At 42.3% G+C, this 17110-nt stretch overlaps 2 protein-coding genes across 3 annotated transcripts; both read right to left on the reverse strand.

Moving 5' to 3' along the window:
- Positions 1 to 772: 772 nt before the first annotated feature.
- scn4bb (sodium channel, voltage-gated, type IV, beta b) lies at positions 773 to 8576 on the reverse strand. Of its 2 annotated transcripts, XM_028983774.1 has the most exons (6): positions 7853 to 8178; positions 7364 to 7634; positions 4314 to 4477; positions 3845 to 4064; positions 3637 to 3766; positions 773 to 3137 (listed from the first exon to the last, which is right to left on the reverse strand). In XM_028983774.1, exons 2-6 carry the CDS (start codon positions 7449 to 7451, stop codon positions 3041 to 3043), a joined length of 699 nt encoding a protein of 232 aa, XP_028839607.1. In that variant the 5' UTR covers positions 7452 to 7634; positions 7853 to 8178; the 3' UTR covers positions 773 to 3040. The 2 variants fall into 2 exon arrangements, with proteins under 2 accessions (XP_028839607.1, XP_028839608.1); XM_028983775.1 differs by lacking the exons at positions 7364 to 7634; positions 7853 to 8178 and adding an exon at positions 8525 to 8576.
- Positions 8577 to 12126: 3550 nt separating this feature from the next.
- On the reverse strand, positions 12127 to 16573 carry LOC114793144 (myelin protein zero-like protein 2). Its single transcript, XM_028984862.1, has 4 exons — positions 16332 to 16573; positions 14035 to 14204; positions 13618 to 13828; positions 12127 to 13480 (listed from the first exon to the last, which is right to left on the reverse strand). Exons 1-4 carry the CDS (start codon positions 16375 to 16377, stop codon positions 13314 to 13316), a joined length of 594 nt encoding a protein of 197 aa, XP_028840695.1. The 5' UTR covers positions 16378 to 16573; the 3' UTR covers positions 12127 to 13313.
- Positions 16574 to 17110: the final 537 nt, after the last annotated feature.

The raw sequence follows: 17110 nt of genomic DNA on the forward strand, positions 1-17110 counted from the left end.
TTCTGTTGTCTAAAGTGCAATAACATATTTGGCTGATCAGCCATACTATTTGTAAAAAAATTTATTTATTGTCTCCCTTTTAATTTTAGCAGTTTTTAATTTTAGACGACTGGCTTTAGGTTTCAAATTGTGGTCCGTACAATTGCAACAACTGTTGACAAAGACTGAAAAGTTCTGTAATTTGAGAATTTATAAATATTTTAATTTTTAGGAGAATCATTCCTTTTGAATTCCAGTAAGTTTCTTCACCACAAACACACTAATGTACTCTGTTCATCAAAACATTCTAAAACATCCCCTCATCCTTCCATTTAAAAAAAAAAAAAAAAAAAAAATTTGATTAAAGGAACCGAAGGCAAAAGAACATATTGCACTCCAGGCAGACTAAATAGAAAAAGCTTACCATTTTGTTTTTGAAAATTACTGAGTCAGTGTGTGTGTGTGCTGTCTGAGGTAAGATATGATACCGTAACACTTCTATTCTTTCAGAGCTTATCCTTTTTCTTTTGAAAAAGGCTATTTAACTGGTATGTTACAAGTATCTGACATTTATTGCTAATCATAAGAAGCTCATGTGGTGCCCATTCCTCAAAGCCCTGGATGGAGGTAGTAGGAGCAGTTTTTCCATTCTAACTAACACTCTGCTTGAGTGTAAGGCTATGTTCAAACTACATGTCATTTGTGGTGCAGTTCACACTACACTATTTTTGACATAAAGGTTCCAATTACATGTCTCATCACCCCTGACTACAAAACAAGCGTGTTGCACACATTGTGGTTCTCCAATTAACTACCGGTTTGTCTTTTTGACTGGGGATTTTTTTTTTTTTTGTGAGGCAACATCAAAATCAGACTTAAAATTGTGTAGTCTGAACTAGGCCTAAGAGTGGCGTTGGAGGTAAAATATACATATGCTCATGGAGGACAATTCATGTAAAAAAGCCTTTAGGTTTGACCTTTCTTTTGCTTTTATTATGCTGCCATTTTCCTGCTTAAAATCATATGAAATGTGTAATGGCAGGTAGGATAAAATCAGCATCTTTTACTTCAGTGTCCTATTATAGGATGTATACGGTTACTTGCAAATGCATGTAGGCATGTATGTAGTCCACTTCTGCTGGGTTATTCACTTTGGCACAGAAATCTTGTTGTGGTCATTTACAGACTGTTCAGCAAACTACCACAAATGATCCCTCATTCTCTTTTTCAGAATTCCGCAGCTAAGCATTGCTTTCATAAAGACATGCCCGTTTACAGAAATTGACTAATGCAATGGATTCAATGTGCTCTCCAAATTCTAGCCTATAGTTTATATATAGGCAGCGTTAATACTATTGGACTTATCTTTTGATATACTTGTAAAAAATACAGAGCTCTTGGTAAAATATAGATAAGTTTTGGTTCCTGTTTTGTTACAGGTAAACCATATTGTTACAGGCCATGATGCCATATTTTCACCCCTTGTAGATGTTGAAACTTTTCTGAAGGAGTTTCTTTCTCCAATTACTTTTAACACTTTGAACCACAGAAAGTAGAGGTTATTCCAGACTCTTGTGAGGTCCTGGTGATCCTCATCCTCCAACCAGTCTTTATTACCATTATGTTAGTAATCAACCATCACTGTTGCCCTGTGGGTCTGTTTCCCCAGGCAATCTGAGCCTCTGTTACAACTCCAACAATTGTCAAAAATGCATGTACAGCTCCCACTGGATGTAGTTTCCCCCAAAATTGGATTGTTTTAGCCTTTCCTAGATATCCAATACAACAGTATAATCTTATTCCTTTATAACTGTATAAAGGAAGAAGAGAAAATTGCAGCTGTCTAATGTTTTTAGAGCCCCATTTTGATATATCATGTTTGTCAGAAATGAGTAAAAGGGTGTCTTTATGAACTGTAAAATGTCGTGAACCCTAACATATGTAAACTATTTTTTTTAACTCATTGAAAATTGTGCATAGATTAATCTCAGATTAATGTAATGTAACCTCAGATTAATGTTTTTTTTTTTCGTTGTCCTGACAAAAATAACATGATCTTTACAGTGATCTATAATCATAAATTTACCTGTAATTCGTGTGCATGTCACGTCTTCTTATTGCATTTATGTTCTGTAATAGTGTGGGTTGAATATTCATGCTACCTGATTCATCACAGTATCTGTTGGAAATCAGTAGAATCGAAGCGCATGAGTGCATATTATTAAAACCATCTGCTGACATGGGTTTTTACACACACACACACACACACACACACACTAATGAATGTGTATTTTTCTTGTGACATGGTTTTGATATATTATTTCTGGGATTAGCATAGTTTAGTATATTCCTACTGTTAAGCTTTATGCATCTAGAAACTCTGGCCTTTATCGCATGCTCAGTGCGCTGGTTAACTGTTAGAAGCAGCATTTTCTTTATATGTTTGTCTCTGAAGGGGAGTGGTTTTTAGGGATTGTCTGTTTGTTTCATTCATCGGCTGGAATATTTTCTTGGTTGCGTATGCATTGCAGCAGCGTTTATGCTTTGCACATGTTTGTTTTGCATTGCTTAGACCTCCCCGCCAGCAGGTGGGGATAGAAGCGCTTACAGGCACTGGTGTCTTTTATCTCAAGCAAAATAAAATAGTTTTTTTTTTTCCTGCTGAGCTGGACTCAACCTCCCGAGCTCTCCCGCACACTCCATAGGCTCTATCCTACAGTGACCTTTGAATACATTTAAAAACTTTTAAAAAACATTATTATAAGAAAAACAGTCCCAGGGTATCTGGATGTACACCAGCTGATCTTACTTGCTAGGTAGTTGGAATTGCCTGTGTGCATCGCAGCAGAGCATATACAAATGTATGCCCCAATATGCAGCAGCCTCTGTGTTGATTCATGTACTGAAAAACGTATCCGTTGAAACCAAGAATACAGTGGAATCTAAGCAGATATGGGAAAGCAAAATGTGTCTATTGCTAAATATTCTTTTGCTGTCGTCTGAAATGAATCAACACAGAGAACACCACACACACAGTCTGATGACACATGGGTGCAATCTCTCATGCTTTCTTTGGTGTCGGCTTGGGTGTAGCTTTGGATCCTGAGAGGCCGTTTTCTGTATTATCGATTCCTGAAGACGTCACAAGGCACTCCTTACTACAAAAGGCAGAGAAAACACAGGCAGACAACAGGGTTACACTCTGCTCAGTTATTGTTTCCATTGTCTTTGACCTTAATTCCGGCAAGAGAAACAACTTTAGTTATCCTGGGCCAAGGGTCTCCTCTGGATTATTAGGTCTGTGAACTAAAGACTAGAACTAAAACTGAATATAAAAAGTAAACTAGAACGAATAATCAACTGTAACACTGCATTCTTTGTAGTATTTTCTTTTCTTTTTTTTTTTACCACCCCGCCAAAAATTGATACATTAAAAAAAAAAAAAATCAATGAACATTGATGTCCTGTCAGTTACATGAATTACATGAACATATTTGTTTGTGTTAGCATAATTCTCCTAAGTGAAGCAAACTTCACAACAGAAACCAGCACAATGAAAACTATTCTGGTTGTGGGAGTCAGGTGAAAATAAACATGAAATACAGGCAGGTTGTGGCTTTTTCCACTAAGTGTTGTAGTACTAATGAAGCTACTTACTTTTTCTCTTCTAACTTAGCGAGGACGAAGAGAGTTAGGTTCTTTAGCAACATGAAAGTCATGAGCAGGGCTATGAATCCACCCACACAGGAAGCAATGATAATGGTCAGAGTGTTGTCCACCACCCTCACTGGAAAAAAAAAAAAAAATCACATTAAGACAATGATACCCCAGAACACGAATCTCATGTTCACCCCAGTTCACTTACATTCATCCACCACAACCAGGGTAAAGATGGCACTGTGGTTTCTGCCCTTCTCTTTGGGGTTCTTCCCATAGCAGGTGTACTCTCCTGCATCCTCGAACGTGATGTTCCACAGCAGGATGGAGATGTTTTGAGTTTTAGAGGAGCCAACAAACTCCACCCTTTCTTTGTAGATCTTCAAGTTTGGCTCCACATCTTCGGAGGGGATGACGGAGTCACACACCTGGCAACAGATGAATTACATGGCTTATCTTCTGATTTATAACAGTCCTGATCACTTTATGACATGCTGCCAGGAAAACACAACCGGCGGTGCTGAATCAGAGCAGCTACTGCACTAATCATCTTTGAAATGAAGAATTTCATTCGTCTGCCAGCCAAGAACCCAGGACACTTAGAGGTGACGTGTGCTCACTCCAGCTGAAGCAGTGCCGTTGTCATTTGAGTGGAAAGGTGAAGAAGAGCGCCTCACCTTCTGCATGGTGCCGTTGTCGTTGTAAGACCAGCTGAAGTACAGGTTCTTGATGCCGATGCAGCTTAGGTACGTGCAGGGCAAAAGGACAGTGCTGCCATTTACAGCCTCAAGATATGGAATTTTTCCTGTAGACATTTCCAGTGCCTGGCAATACCACACACCTAGCGGTCAGGTGAACAGACATTTAAAAATTAGAGTAAGTACCGTGAGGAAAGCCATCAATTACATAGAAATAAAATCGCATTTCCGAGCTTAAACAGGAGTCTGTGAAATTACACTACATGTGATTTTGTGTACTATGTTGTGTGTTATATTGATTCTGTCGAGTCCTTCTACTGTCGTTGAGCTACAAGTCTAAATTCTGGCCTCTTTTTTTTTTTTTTATGCAGTGGGTGGAGTCACACTTTATGGATGAGATAACATCTGCTCTGAGTCGCAGCTCCTGTCTGACAGTTTTCAAAGCTGCCTTCATCTTGACTAGCCCGTGCACTCTTCCTCTGCGTCAAACACATTTTCCTCCCTGTCTTTTCTAAAACCTTCAGTTCTGCTTCAGATCATTAATCATCCAAGGTCAGCTGGGGACAGCCTGTAAAAATACACATGCCTGTGTGTACGCACGTACACGCACACACATATTTTATGCCTTTTATGCCTGTTCTCTTCCTTTCATACAGCGGACACATGCTGCAGTGGCCCATTCATAAAACTTCCCCTCTATCTTAGTCTCTCCCCTTTTTCATTCTCGACCTCAGGCTGCGCCACAGTCTTTTTATTATGAAAAATGAGTCAGTCTTTCAGACATACTGTAGGTCATTTGGCGTGGAAAGCAGAAAGTGCTGCAGTAGGCTTTTCAGAGAGGTGATGATCTCAGTCCTCTGTGGATCGATGGACGTTAAGAGAGAACGACACACTGCTGGACCTACAGCGCTGTGTGTAGAGGATGCTGTCTCCCATTCATGTGGAAACAATAGATTGCACCACTGAATACGGTGTTAAGAGTTAATGGTACAGTAAAGGAATCATGTACAGTCAAAATCAATGGATATCAACAGACTGGCGATTTCAACAAAATACAAAAATTACTTAATTTAACACAAATCACTCATTTAATTGTACATAATGTGTAACAATTCTTATTGATATACTCAATAATGCCACCCAATATTGCAGTTTACAATTCCTTTGACTGAACACACACACATTTACGTTCATATGTAAATTACTAAATAAAGATCAGAGATGTAATGTATTTTATCTGATCATGTGTTTTCCATATGGGTCTTGCGGATGTATTACATGAATACAAGCCTCACACCAGCACTGTGTGTGTGTGTGTGTCTGTGTGTGTGTGTCAGAGTTGAGGTATAGATGGTAGAAATAGGGCAGAATTTATACAGCTCTCTGCAGACACTACATCATTGTTACAGGAGTGCGTTGTACTAAAAAGGCCCACATCCTGGAGCCAATCCGGGAACACTGGGCAGAGGGCAGCGCACCAGCCCACCGCAGGGTGCATATCCACTTGCACACTCACACTTATAGACAATTTCGAGCCACCAAATCTCCTATTGTGCATGGCTTTGGTGGCGGGAGGAAACTGGAGATCCCAGAGGATCCCGCACCAACACAGGGCGAGCATGTAAACTCCACACAAACAAAGTCGGAGCTGGGGTTCAAAATTACAACCTTGGAGGTCAAGGTCACTTCACACCACCATGTGGCTCTGGGCTACAATGGAGTCTGAATTTGGGCAAACAAATGTATTACATGCACAAACCTACCTCAGTATAAGAATATACTCCAGTCGATAAAATCCAACATTATTAACAATTACAGTCCACAATACAAAAAACAATTAATCACATCAGATAAAATATGCATGCTATTTTTGAAAAGACATCTACAGCAAAAAGGATGTTAAATCATCAACTAGATTGCTCATTATCTATTTATGACATAAAATGTTTTGTTCAATATTAATGTCGTAAAGCTCTACACAGTTTTATTTGCCTGAATTTTATTGATTTATGTGACTTGTTTCCTTCCCACATGGATATCAGGTTAATCGAGAATATATAGACATCGAGAATATATTCAGACTGTCCCTGAAGGACAGAAGCAGGCTTGTAAATCAAACCATTAGAACTAAAGCATGTCTTATTGACAAGCCAAGGTTTATGCTTAACATTATTCAAGCATTAATGTGTGACTTGATAAGGAAATAAGGCTCCGGTGCTGTTAAACCAGTAATTTGTCTCCGTTCTCTAAAGTGCAACTTGACCCATAAAGGGGTCACATGGGTTCAGTATATTATTTTCATTCCATGTTCTGAGAATATGTTTACTGTGCTCCCTTTTAGAATGTTATTTTCTATATTTTCTGTGATGCCCTGTGCACAGTGTAGGACTAAGCGCTTATGGAAAGCGAGTGAGGGACATTGTAGATTCATTACTTATGATCACTTTCACTAGATTATATGAATGTTGGGCAGTCTTAAGTGACAGAGGCCCTACCAAAGACCTTAATCTACTAATCTGCAGAGTATGGCAGTGTTTCCACTACCTTGTTAACGACATGCAAAATGCCATTATGCCAGGAGTTCACTGATAACTGGATGGAGCGCAGAATGCAGAGGCACGCTACTCCACCCCCGGCCCACCCGAAACACTGCAGCGCCCCAATGTCCCATTTACTGCCTGTCTGCAAAACATCCCGGATCCTGGATCCCAGACCGCAAAAACACTACAACGCTTCCACTTCAGCCCGGCTGACTAATGTAAACCATTATGGACGTACTTCACAGCATGTAGATACTGTCCCCAGCACTAGTTTGATAATGATTCCGTGTTGGGGATATGCCACAACCAGGACATGGATAGAAATGAAAAAATAACATGCCCCGTGCCAAATCACACCACCTCTCTCCAAACACAACTTTACAGAGAACAATATATTTGGCAGACTATGCATGCCACAAACCAAGAGTGAACTGAGGGAAGTAACCAGAAGAAAGCGAGGAGCCAGCAGGAGCGAGCTGGAAGTCCTACCTAGAAACAACAAGAGGAACAGACAGGTCTTCCTGCCAGGCGCCGAGCACAGAGACCTGAGCAGATCTTCCCCGTTCCGAGCCTCCATGTCCGTGCGTCTATGCCCGGGTTGCGTCTGGCTGAGGGTTCCAGTGCAGATGCTGTCTGTGTGGTAAATTCCGCAAGAATCCCAGAGCTGTGTTTTATTCCGGCTTTCGTCTGGCTCCAGGGACCAGGGAGCCGCCTGGACTGAATCTGTCTGTTGGTCAGCCCCCCCACTTCCTCAGCGACACTGTGAGGGAGGTGTAGGTTAGACAGAGGGCGCAGTTCTAGTGGGGATGTGGGGTGGGGATACGATAAACTACCCACCATATTCAGCTTCAGTGCAGAACTGTGTCACTAAATTAGTTTATGACGTGTGAGACAGGACTCATGCAAGACGAGTAAACTGAACGGAAAAATGATGCACTGTGATGGTGTGTGTGTGTGTGTGTGTGTGTGTGTGTGTACCTCTTCTCCTGCGCAGGTGAGTTAGCCGATGCTAGAGGTAGAATGAAGACAGCAGGAGGTCAGCATCCACCGACGAGGCAGCAGTGCTGTACCGACGCTTTTCTTTTTTCTTTTTTTTTTATGTCACCAGACAGGACCGACGATGCTGGTGTTCGGTCCGGGTGGCAGCTGCAGACCGGATCCCTCTGAGGCTCAGAGTCCGGCTCCTCCCAGCAGATTCTGCCAATGCCGGTCCGGATCCCTCCTCTCTCTGTGTCTCGACTCGGAGCAGAGCAGCAGGATCCTGGCTCTGGCTCAACTTTTCTCCGCTCCTCTGCCTTGGCACGGTGCCTGTACCTAAGAGCTCCCTCCCTCTGTCAGACGCTCCCTCTCTCCCCCTCTCTAAGGTGCATTTGCAGACTCATGCAGTTTTGTCAGCCGGTGTTACGGGGGCTCAGAGGAAGTTCTGCAATGCAGGTTTCAGGCAGGCACTGGGGTGAACTCTCCTAAGGGACCCTGCCGAAGCTCTATTTAGAGTCTGCCACTCGGTTTACCCAGGGCGTCGTTTCAGAATTTAACATAAACTAATGCTGATGCATCAGTGTCCTCTACAGGGTGCCTCTCCCTTTCTCTGAGTGTGTGTGTGTGTGTGTGTGTGTGTGTGTGTGTGGAGAGGATGGTAACTGCACTCACCTGCAAAGTGACTGTGACTTTGAATGCTCTCTCTCTCTCTTTCTCGCTCTCTCTCTCCTTACGGTAGATTGACAGAGTTGAGTTACCTATGACTTTGCATTTCTCTCGCTCTCTCTCATTTTCACATGATGTTATTGATAGAACAGGGTAGGGGGGAGGGGAAGTGTCCTCCCCATCCAATCCGAGGGTGTCAGGTTCTACTGGCTCACAGCAGCCAGAACTTAATGTACCAGGTCATCTGTGCATATATGTGTGAGGGATTTACTCTATATATGGACGTATGCACTGATCAGCCATAACATTGAAACCACTGACAAATGATATGGTCAAAATGCTCTCTGTCCACAGATGTATGCATTTTACTGTATGTGAACTGTCATTTCTCAAAGTTGACATGTTGGAAGCAGGAATCACAGGCATTGGAACAGATTCAAAGGCAAAACTGTGATGCTAGTAGGGTACGCAGTGGCTAGTACCAAAGGTTAGTAGCAAAGCTGGTCCAAAGAATTACATCTGATGAACCTGGAACAAGGTCATGTAGCTGGTTCATGCAATTAACGCTGTTGCAGATCCTGACTCTTCTACATTCCTTACACTTCAGTATGAGCAGCTGTGGGATCTGCAGAGACTGAGGCCTTTTTGGACCCACTGCTAACATCAGGACACCTTCAAAGATCACATGGAACCCATGCCTTGGCACAAAGATGAATATTAGGCAGGCAGATACTTCATGTTTACTTATATAAATCACTCCTAATAAGGGCATCTGCCAGATAGTGTACTTGCAAAACATAAAATATAGAATATATAGATATGCGCTGGACGTGTGCATGTGTGCTATGATGAAGTATGACCATTGGGAAAAAACTGTGTGTCTCCATGTGTGTTCCATCAGAGAATATTTGAAGTTCTTGATAAGACGAGAACATGAAAAGCATGATAAAACTGATACACGCTCTTGTACACACACACACACACACACACCACCTGAAGTGCCTGTATAATGCTGCCTCAGCTCCCAGATGCATGTAAGAGCACCAGAGCTGACTGCTACAAAAGCAGTGACTGAGCAGACACAACCATGAGATGACATGTCATAAAAACATATTTGGCACGGCCTGGTTCAAATCTCGCCGTGGAGTCGGCATTATATCCTCATGTTGCCGTGGGTTTCCTTCTGCCATCCAAAGGCATGTAAATTAGGTATATTGCTGACTCTAAATTGACAGTAGTTGTGTGTGTGTGTGTGTGCCCTGTGAGTAACATGACTAGGCAATTAAGGATGGTGAGTTAGAGTGAGTGTAAGGTAATTAAGTTAAAAAATGAATTATTATAATAAAAAAAAAATTCTGATCTGATTAAACATTGTCTTAGTGAGCAAGAAGGTGGGTATAGAGGTCTTGTGCATCACCGAGGGGAGGGCTCACCTGAGAAAAGGAGGCGGTGGGTGTTACCAGCAGTGCTTTCTCTTCCATAAAAGAAAGGGGATCATGCTCAATGCAAAAAGAAGCAGCAAGAGAGAGTTAAGAGCACAGCACAGAAAAGCAAGAATAAAGCACGCTCTTCTCATTCATTTCTAATGATATTAATAATATTTTCTCAGAATTTCTTGGACTTGTTTGAACTCGTCATTGGTTCTTTTTTTTTTTTTTTTTTTGGGTTCTTTGTACTTATTTTAATACATCTTCCCAGAAGAAATGCAGGCGTTCTTTCGAAGCAGGTGCAGAGGAGCGCTGTGAGGTAAGTGCTGAGCTGCGAACAAACTTCAGGCCAACACAGCACAGTCTGCAGCCCTAGTCAAACTGCAGCTTCTGCTTCAGTTGCATTTTAGTTGCATTGCTGGGATCTGATCATTGTGCCAGGTGCAAGTGAGTGTATTTTTAATTTGACTTTTTTTTATCTTATGCACAAATACTTTTATATAGTTTATTCCTCTGTTTTGATCACATATTTCTTGAGGCTGTTTTTAATAGTTTTTAAATAATCTCTATTTTTTGAGATTCTATTGATGACTGTGGTGGAAAATATCTGATATTGTAGTATCATCTAAAGGCCTCGAATTATGTAATAAATGGATGGTTGAACTGTGTTTTCATATGTTTTTCTATTTGTGAAGTAAAAATAATAATAAAAAACATCCATATGCATCTAGGTCTCCTTCATTCTGCTAAACCAGCTCTGACCAACTAAGCAATTACACAATTGTGCACAAATACAATGTTATTTGTATTGTGGAATATTAGTGGCACAAAAGCAAAGCTTATTTCTGAAAGAGATCTGTCAGATTCCATTAACCCCTCTCACCTCCATGAGCCAGTTTGACAGGAATGAACCTGCATTCGGAGCTCTTTCCTGTATTAGGTGAGAGTAACAATGGGCTGTTAAATCTTGGTGATTGAGAAGATCTTGTTGTTAAGGCAGAGCAGCAGCAGTGTTGGTCCTTCGAAGGCGCTGGGGCGCAGAGTGGAGGAGACTGCAGCGATGCAGCTGTGGCCGCGGTTTTGACAGGGTGGGCGGCTGCGGTGGTGCTGTTGTGAACAAACTTCCGAGGCTGGTGAACTGTCCTGCAGTCCCTCATTTCCTGCGAGGATTTCCTATGCAGCTGAAATTTTCCTTCACCGGCTTGTGTCCAGTTCAACACGTTCACTTGGAAAAAATTACACTCACATAATCCACTCCATGCAATTACTCATGCACATACGGGACAGCCAGGTAGGTGCGAACACACACACACAGTATGTGTCCTCTGCTATAATGCAGTGGTGGGGTGGGGGAGGGGGACAATTCCCTCTTAGCACTCACGAAATTACTGCAGTCAGTGAGAGCAAAACACACTCTGTTTCTACCCGTCTTACACCCATTCACTCTCTCCATCACTTCACCTCACACCCATGGGGGAATAATACACACACCTCTACAGTAAATACTCCTCTAATACAGCACCATGGGCTATAAAGGATTCCATCTCTCCTCACCATCCTCCACTTCTCTCCTTCCTCTTTATCTTTTCATTGCACATGCAAGGTCACTGCATATGGTAACAGCCTTTCACAGCCTGTTCATTTAATGTGAGGGACACTAAATAAAAAATTTAATCAAACGATACTCAGACTATAACAATATGTATACGTTAACTATTTGATATTCAACACAAAGTATTTATCCATCGACTGATGTTGGGTCTGCTTTAATTAATTAGGTGGATATGAGCTGCAGTTCAAACCTGCAGACCTACTGGCCCCACCCTAATACGACTGACCGCAAATCCATTAACAGGTTCAGTATTGCTGGTCAGACAAAAAAAGCATCATATAACTTCAGACCTTGAGCTCCCCTTCCCTCCAGCTGTTAAAAGGTGTTACAGGTGACCACCAGGTGGCGATAGAGGAAATAGTTACAGAAAGAAAACATGGCATGAGACCGGTTGCAGAAATCACAGTGCTGCACCCAGCCTAAGCCCCCCGGCAGAAGGAATACAGGATGGCTTCCCCATGCACAATAACACTGGGAACATGTGCAACCTCTCGCACGCCTCAACAATGCATGAGACAACGCACAGGCAACCAGAACCAAACATCTTTTCACCCAAAAAAAACTGAAGATTTTGGGGGGATTTATTTATTTAAAATAAGCACCATATTTCTCAACAATTCTCAGCACATAATACAGAGTAGAACTACATTAAAAAGTACCAGCATTGCTGTAGGTAAAATTCATGAAAAGACAAGTCTACAAATCACAGCATGGGTACATGACCTTGGCAGTGCAGTCAAATGCAGTCGGTTTTAACATAAGACTGACACAAACATATACACACACACACACACACACACACACACACACACACACACACACAGCATCAACACATTCCCACATAAAGAATGTACAAATATATACACATATAAATTCTTATATCAAGACTGTTTTTTGTTATGCAGAACCCATTTAATACAACCAAATGCATTCAATCATTGTTTTATTAAAGTCTCATGAGCCAGTTTAAAAAATTATTTAAGAGGGTACAGATTACTGAAATGAAATAAAAATGTCCACATAGAACACCAGGCGACTCAAATGGAGTGGGGTGGTATGGACATGGGACAGGCAGCACTGAACAGGTGAACACAGCCTGAGTATGGAGTGCTATAAATTTTATACTTAAAGGTCTTAGCGTGACTGGATAGAAAGGAAAGAACAGAAAAGATTTCTGGATTTCAAGAGAAGAACATAATGTGAAGATCTGGTTGTGTTCATGGCCACAAGATCTCAAAGTTCCAGTGTAGTATGATGGCACACAAGTACACCCAACCACTTTATCTACAAAGGTTTTTGATGGTGTGCTGCCAAGACAGTATTTGACATATCTGAGGGAAAATAAAGATACATGCCATGGCAAAGTGGCCTTGTCAGTGAAGGTCACAAAAGAAGATTTGCTTTGCTCTGGGCTTTACCCTCACGTCTATGAGGGAGGGGCAAAAATGAGATTGACCATACAAATTGTAATTATTTAAAGATAGACAGCCAGTGCATTGATAACTGTTATAGTTAAAATATTAAAAAGTTATGTAAAAATCTAAATAGTTAAAACACACACATGCATTCATATATGAATATTTAAAATTACTTCTAAAAAAATAATTCTGTAAACTGTGCTTGGGCGCAGCACATGTTTATGTCGTCTGGTTTTAGATTTGATTCATCTCCTCAGTCACACAGGAGAAGTAATGAATTCAGTTCCACAGCAGGAGGGTCAAGGCACAGCCAGAGGGGGGCGCCCACCTGTCACCCCTCACCAAGGGCCACTTTCCTTCCACTCCTTCTCCCTCATTTCTAGTTCAGGGTCTTCATGTCGCCTCTTGCACACTGATACAACCATGAAGATCACCAGTGCGATGATAACAAGGGCAATGGCTCCGCCCACAGCAATTGCCAGTATCTTGATTTCAGAGAAGCTTACTGGGAGAGAGATGAAAATGGGATGGAACAGAAAACAAAATGTTCAGCAGTATTTTATATATTAAAAATATATCTTTACAAGGTGTCATCTTGAAAAAAAAAGCAGATAAAAGTTTTGACCCCAGTGCAGTTCTCACCTGTCTGAACCACCTTGAGGCTGATTTCTCCAGCGAAGCCCTGGAAGTCCGGGGGGTTGCGTACCTGACAGATGTAAGTACCGTTGAAGCTGAACTGTACATCATTCAGCGTGATGGAGGCGTCATTTCCGAGAATGTCCCCAGACCACACAGCATGGCCCTTAAAACGGCCTATGGTGGGGGGGAACGGACCGTCCTGATAGTGAAACACCTAAGGAAACAAAAGCTCACATGCAAAATGCCAGTATTGGGCAAAACATGTCTTCTGTGTGTCTATCATACTTGTACATTATCCATGTTATTTTTCATTTCTCCATAAGAAATAATTAATTCCAAATTCTGAACATACACTTAAAAAAAATGACCAACTGTACAGCAATCCAAACCCTCGATCCCGTAACTGGTCAAAACACACACCGACTCATCCGGGCCTGGCTGCAGCGGCTTGAAGCTCCAAGACACAGAGACGGAGTTCTCAGACACGGGGTGGGTGGACTTAAAGGTGCATTTCAGGCGGACACTTGTGCCATTAACAGCCTCCAGCTCCTTGGGTGTGACAATCTCTATGGCGCCGACCTGTAGCAGCGCTGCAGACCACAAAGATGTTACACACAAGTTAGCATAAGGCCCGAAGGGATGTACACTAGTGTTTACATATGTCGACATTTAAAAATGGTGATCGAGAATCCTGTCCAGACATTTAGAACATTGTAATGACTGGTAGCAGGAAATGGTTGTTAATGAATATCTGCATACATGTAGGCCCCTTATCAGCAACAAGTATTAATGCAAGTCTATCACTTTAAAAGCTTCAATTTTCTTAGTATAGCTTGGTGAATCATGGGCTTCCATTGGAAAAAAGGAAATTAGTTTCCACAGGCATGAAGCACAGGTGAGGAACATTGTAGTGGACAGGGAAGAACGTCTTCAGGTCCTTAATAATACTCCTGCTGTCGCACCTTCACATAATAAAAAGCTTTCTGTTCCGTGGGACACAAATGTCAATAATGGTACCCACTTAATCTGAAATTACATCTGCTCACATGAAGATACACCCCCCTAAAGGCTATATCCTTATTTACCCAAGTAATCACAGTGATTCACCAAAAGAGGAATCTGGGGGGTTGTCCACAGTACCACGTTCCTCAGGTAGTTGGATAATTTGAGCTGGAAGTCAAGATTGTAAGATACACAGCATTCCTATTTGGCCAGGCTTGACTTCCAGGTAAATCAGACAAACTTTTATCTTATGATAATAATTTAGGTTTAGACAAGAAAGCATCACTTATTCGCGTAATGCATGTTTATATGAATTTGAATTTATCCTGATTTTAAAAAACCAACAGAAGTCGGAACTTGAGTTCACATCCATACAAGCTGACATAATGACTGTACCTCCTGCCTCATTAATATGGGAAGAAATTAAATGCATCTCTTACAATATGATCTCTACCTTGCTAAAGCTGGACCCATCATCAGGAAAACACTTTTTCCTCTTCCTCTACAAGCAAAAAGGAAAAAAAGTGACTCACATTTTCTGTGGAGGCTATCTTTTATTTCCCCATTGATAGGACTGTGAAAGTGCAAGGCCAGCCTAAGTACACAAATGCAGCGCAGATAAATGCAGACTCGACGAAGGGGCTGAGCCGAGCTCACCACCAAGCATGGGGCAGCGGTGGCCTAGCGGGTATGGAAGCAAACCCGTAATCGGAAGGTTGCCAGTGGGGAAGTTGCCACTGAGCAAAGCACCATCCCCACACACCGTCATGGCTGCCCACTGCTCACTAAGGGTGATGTTAAAAGCAAAGGACACATTTCGTTGTGTCACCGTGTGCTGTGCTGCATTGTTTCACAATGACAATCACTTCACTTTCAAACAGTTACTGGACCAGTCTAAAAAATAATAATAAAAACCCACAATCCCCTACAAAACTTAATTTAAATGCAGAGGCTTGGTTCCCCTAGAAATCAAGTATCTAAACATCTCATGTCCATTGTTTTACTACAAACATCAAATAAAAGCATTTAACTGAGAGAACAGACATTCAGCAATTAATGACTCATTCATATTGAATAAAAATGAACCTTTCACTACTATAGGCCCCATTTAACTATATTTTGGCCACCATCCCAGTATGGAAAAGTAAAGTGGAAGTATGCTGGTGGGTTAGACACTCGCCTATGAACCAAAAGACCACAAAGTCCCAGGTTCAAACCCTGCTTACTACCATTGTGTCCCTGAGCAAGACACTGACTGTCCCTGTCACTACTCACTGTAAGGCTCTCATTAAGGGTGTCTGGTCTAAGGTTCCCGACCAGGAAACACTGGAACACTGGAAACACCAACACACACAAACACACTCCACACCTGACACTCCAACCAGGCCCCAACACTCCCAGGAATGAGTATCGGGCCACTCCCTGCACAATAATGACTTAAAAATGCCACCCCGCCACGAGGAAGGACTACTCCTGACCGTAAAACAGGACATTACATCCACATTACTACTACATTACTCCTACATTACTCCTACATTACCGACGCAGCCACAACACGACGCTCAGAATAACCGTGTGTGGGTTCGTCTGGATCTTGTTGACGGGATGTATTGTTGTAATTATTATTATTGTTATTCCTGCTACTACTGTCCGCGTTAGTATAAACAGTAGTAGTGTCGCAGGTCGCAGGTAGTGTCGCCGTCGCTGGAACTCACCTGACCACAGCGCGGGCAGCATGGCGAGCAGGTAGCGCAGCTCCATTTCCCACTCGCGAAAACCCCCACGGACGCGACTCGGCCTCGGTTAACCTGGTGCCGCCTGCCAAGCGGGTCGCGACGTTCCACTTTCTGCCGTCCGGCGACTCCCGAGACGAAAAAGACCAAATAAAGTGACGCGGAGTTGTCGCCGCGTTGCACCGACGCGCTTCCGCGGTGATGAGGCGGCGCAGTCGTAGGCGGAGGAACGACCGGGTCCCCGGAGCGACCTGCGCGGAGTGACGCCGGGGGTTCCACCTGAGTATGGCGGTACACGCAGGGGTCGCGTTAACTTGCATGTCGGGACTCAACTTTCGACTCAGCGTTCGTCTGGCGTTGCGAATTCAAATCATGGCCGAAAGACACAACGACAGCAAAAGAGCACGAGTGTTCCTGCATGGAGTCGGTGCATCAAGGCACTACTTTTTTGCTTAATTGCCAAATCGTACAAACTAAATGTGACATTGTGAGGACGAAACATGTCCATCCAAAATCCATCCATTAAAGTGAATAATAAATACAATTTAGTCACACTGACGTGAGGCAATAAGGGGTCATTAACTGTACAGATGCGAAATAGTCCCGTTCTGATCACGTGGCAAATACTGTTTACACGAAGGCCGCATAAAATATCCTATAACATGATTTAAACTTTACATTTTCTGAAAAAAACTACAAGGTTAAAGGTCGTGACGAGGACTATGAATGCACTGCCATGAATGGGTACGCTTCCTGTTCAG

This window comes from Denticeps clupeoides, chromosome 6 (assembly GCF_900700375.1).
Source record: "Denticeps clupeoides chromosome 6, fDenClu1.1, whole genome shotgun sequence".
Taxonomy (NCBI): Eukaryota; Metazoa; Chordata; class Actinopteri; order Clupeiformes; family Denticipitidae; genus Denticeps; species Denticeps clupeoides.

What these genes read in the sequence shown, in the direction of transcription:
- scn4bb (XM_028983774.1), bottom strand. Translation starts at nt 7,451, where the DNA reads ATGGAGGCTCGGAACGGGGAAGATCTGCTCAGGTCTCTGTGCTCGGCG. An exon ending in ACAACGGCACCATGCAGAAG is followed by an intron (nt 4,065 to 4,313) that starts GTGAGGCGCTCT and finishes ATCTGTTGCCAG; the next exon opens with GTGTGTGACTCCGTCATCCC. An exon ending in CCTGGTTGTGGTGGATGAAT is followed by an intron (nt 3,767 to 3,844) that starts GTAAGTGAACTG and finishes TTTTTTTTCCAG; the next exon opens with TGAGGGTGGTGGACAACACT.
- LOC114793144 (XM_028984862.1), bottom strand. Translation starts at nt 16,377, where the DNA reads ATGGAGCTGCGCTACCTGCTCGCCATGCTGCCCGCGCTGTGGTCAG. An exon ending in GCTGCCCGCGCTGTGGTCAG is followed by an intron (nt 14,205 to 16,331) that starts GTGAGTTCCAGC and finishes TGTGGTCTGCAG; the next exon opens with CGCTGCTACAGGTCGGCGCC. An exon ending in AGCCAGGCCCGGATGAGTCG is followed by an intron (nt 13,829 to 14,034) that starts GTGTGTGTTTTG and finishes TTGTTTCCTTAG; the next exon opens with GTGTTTCACTATCAGGACGG.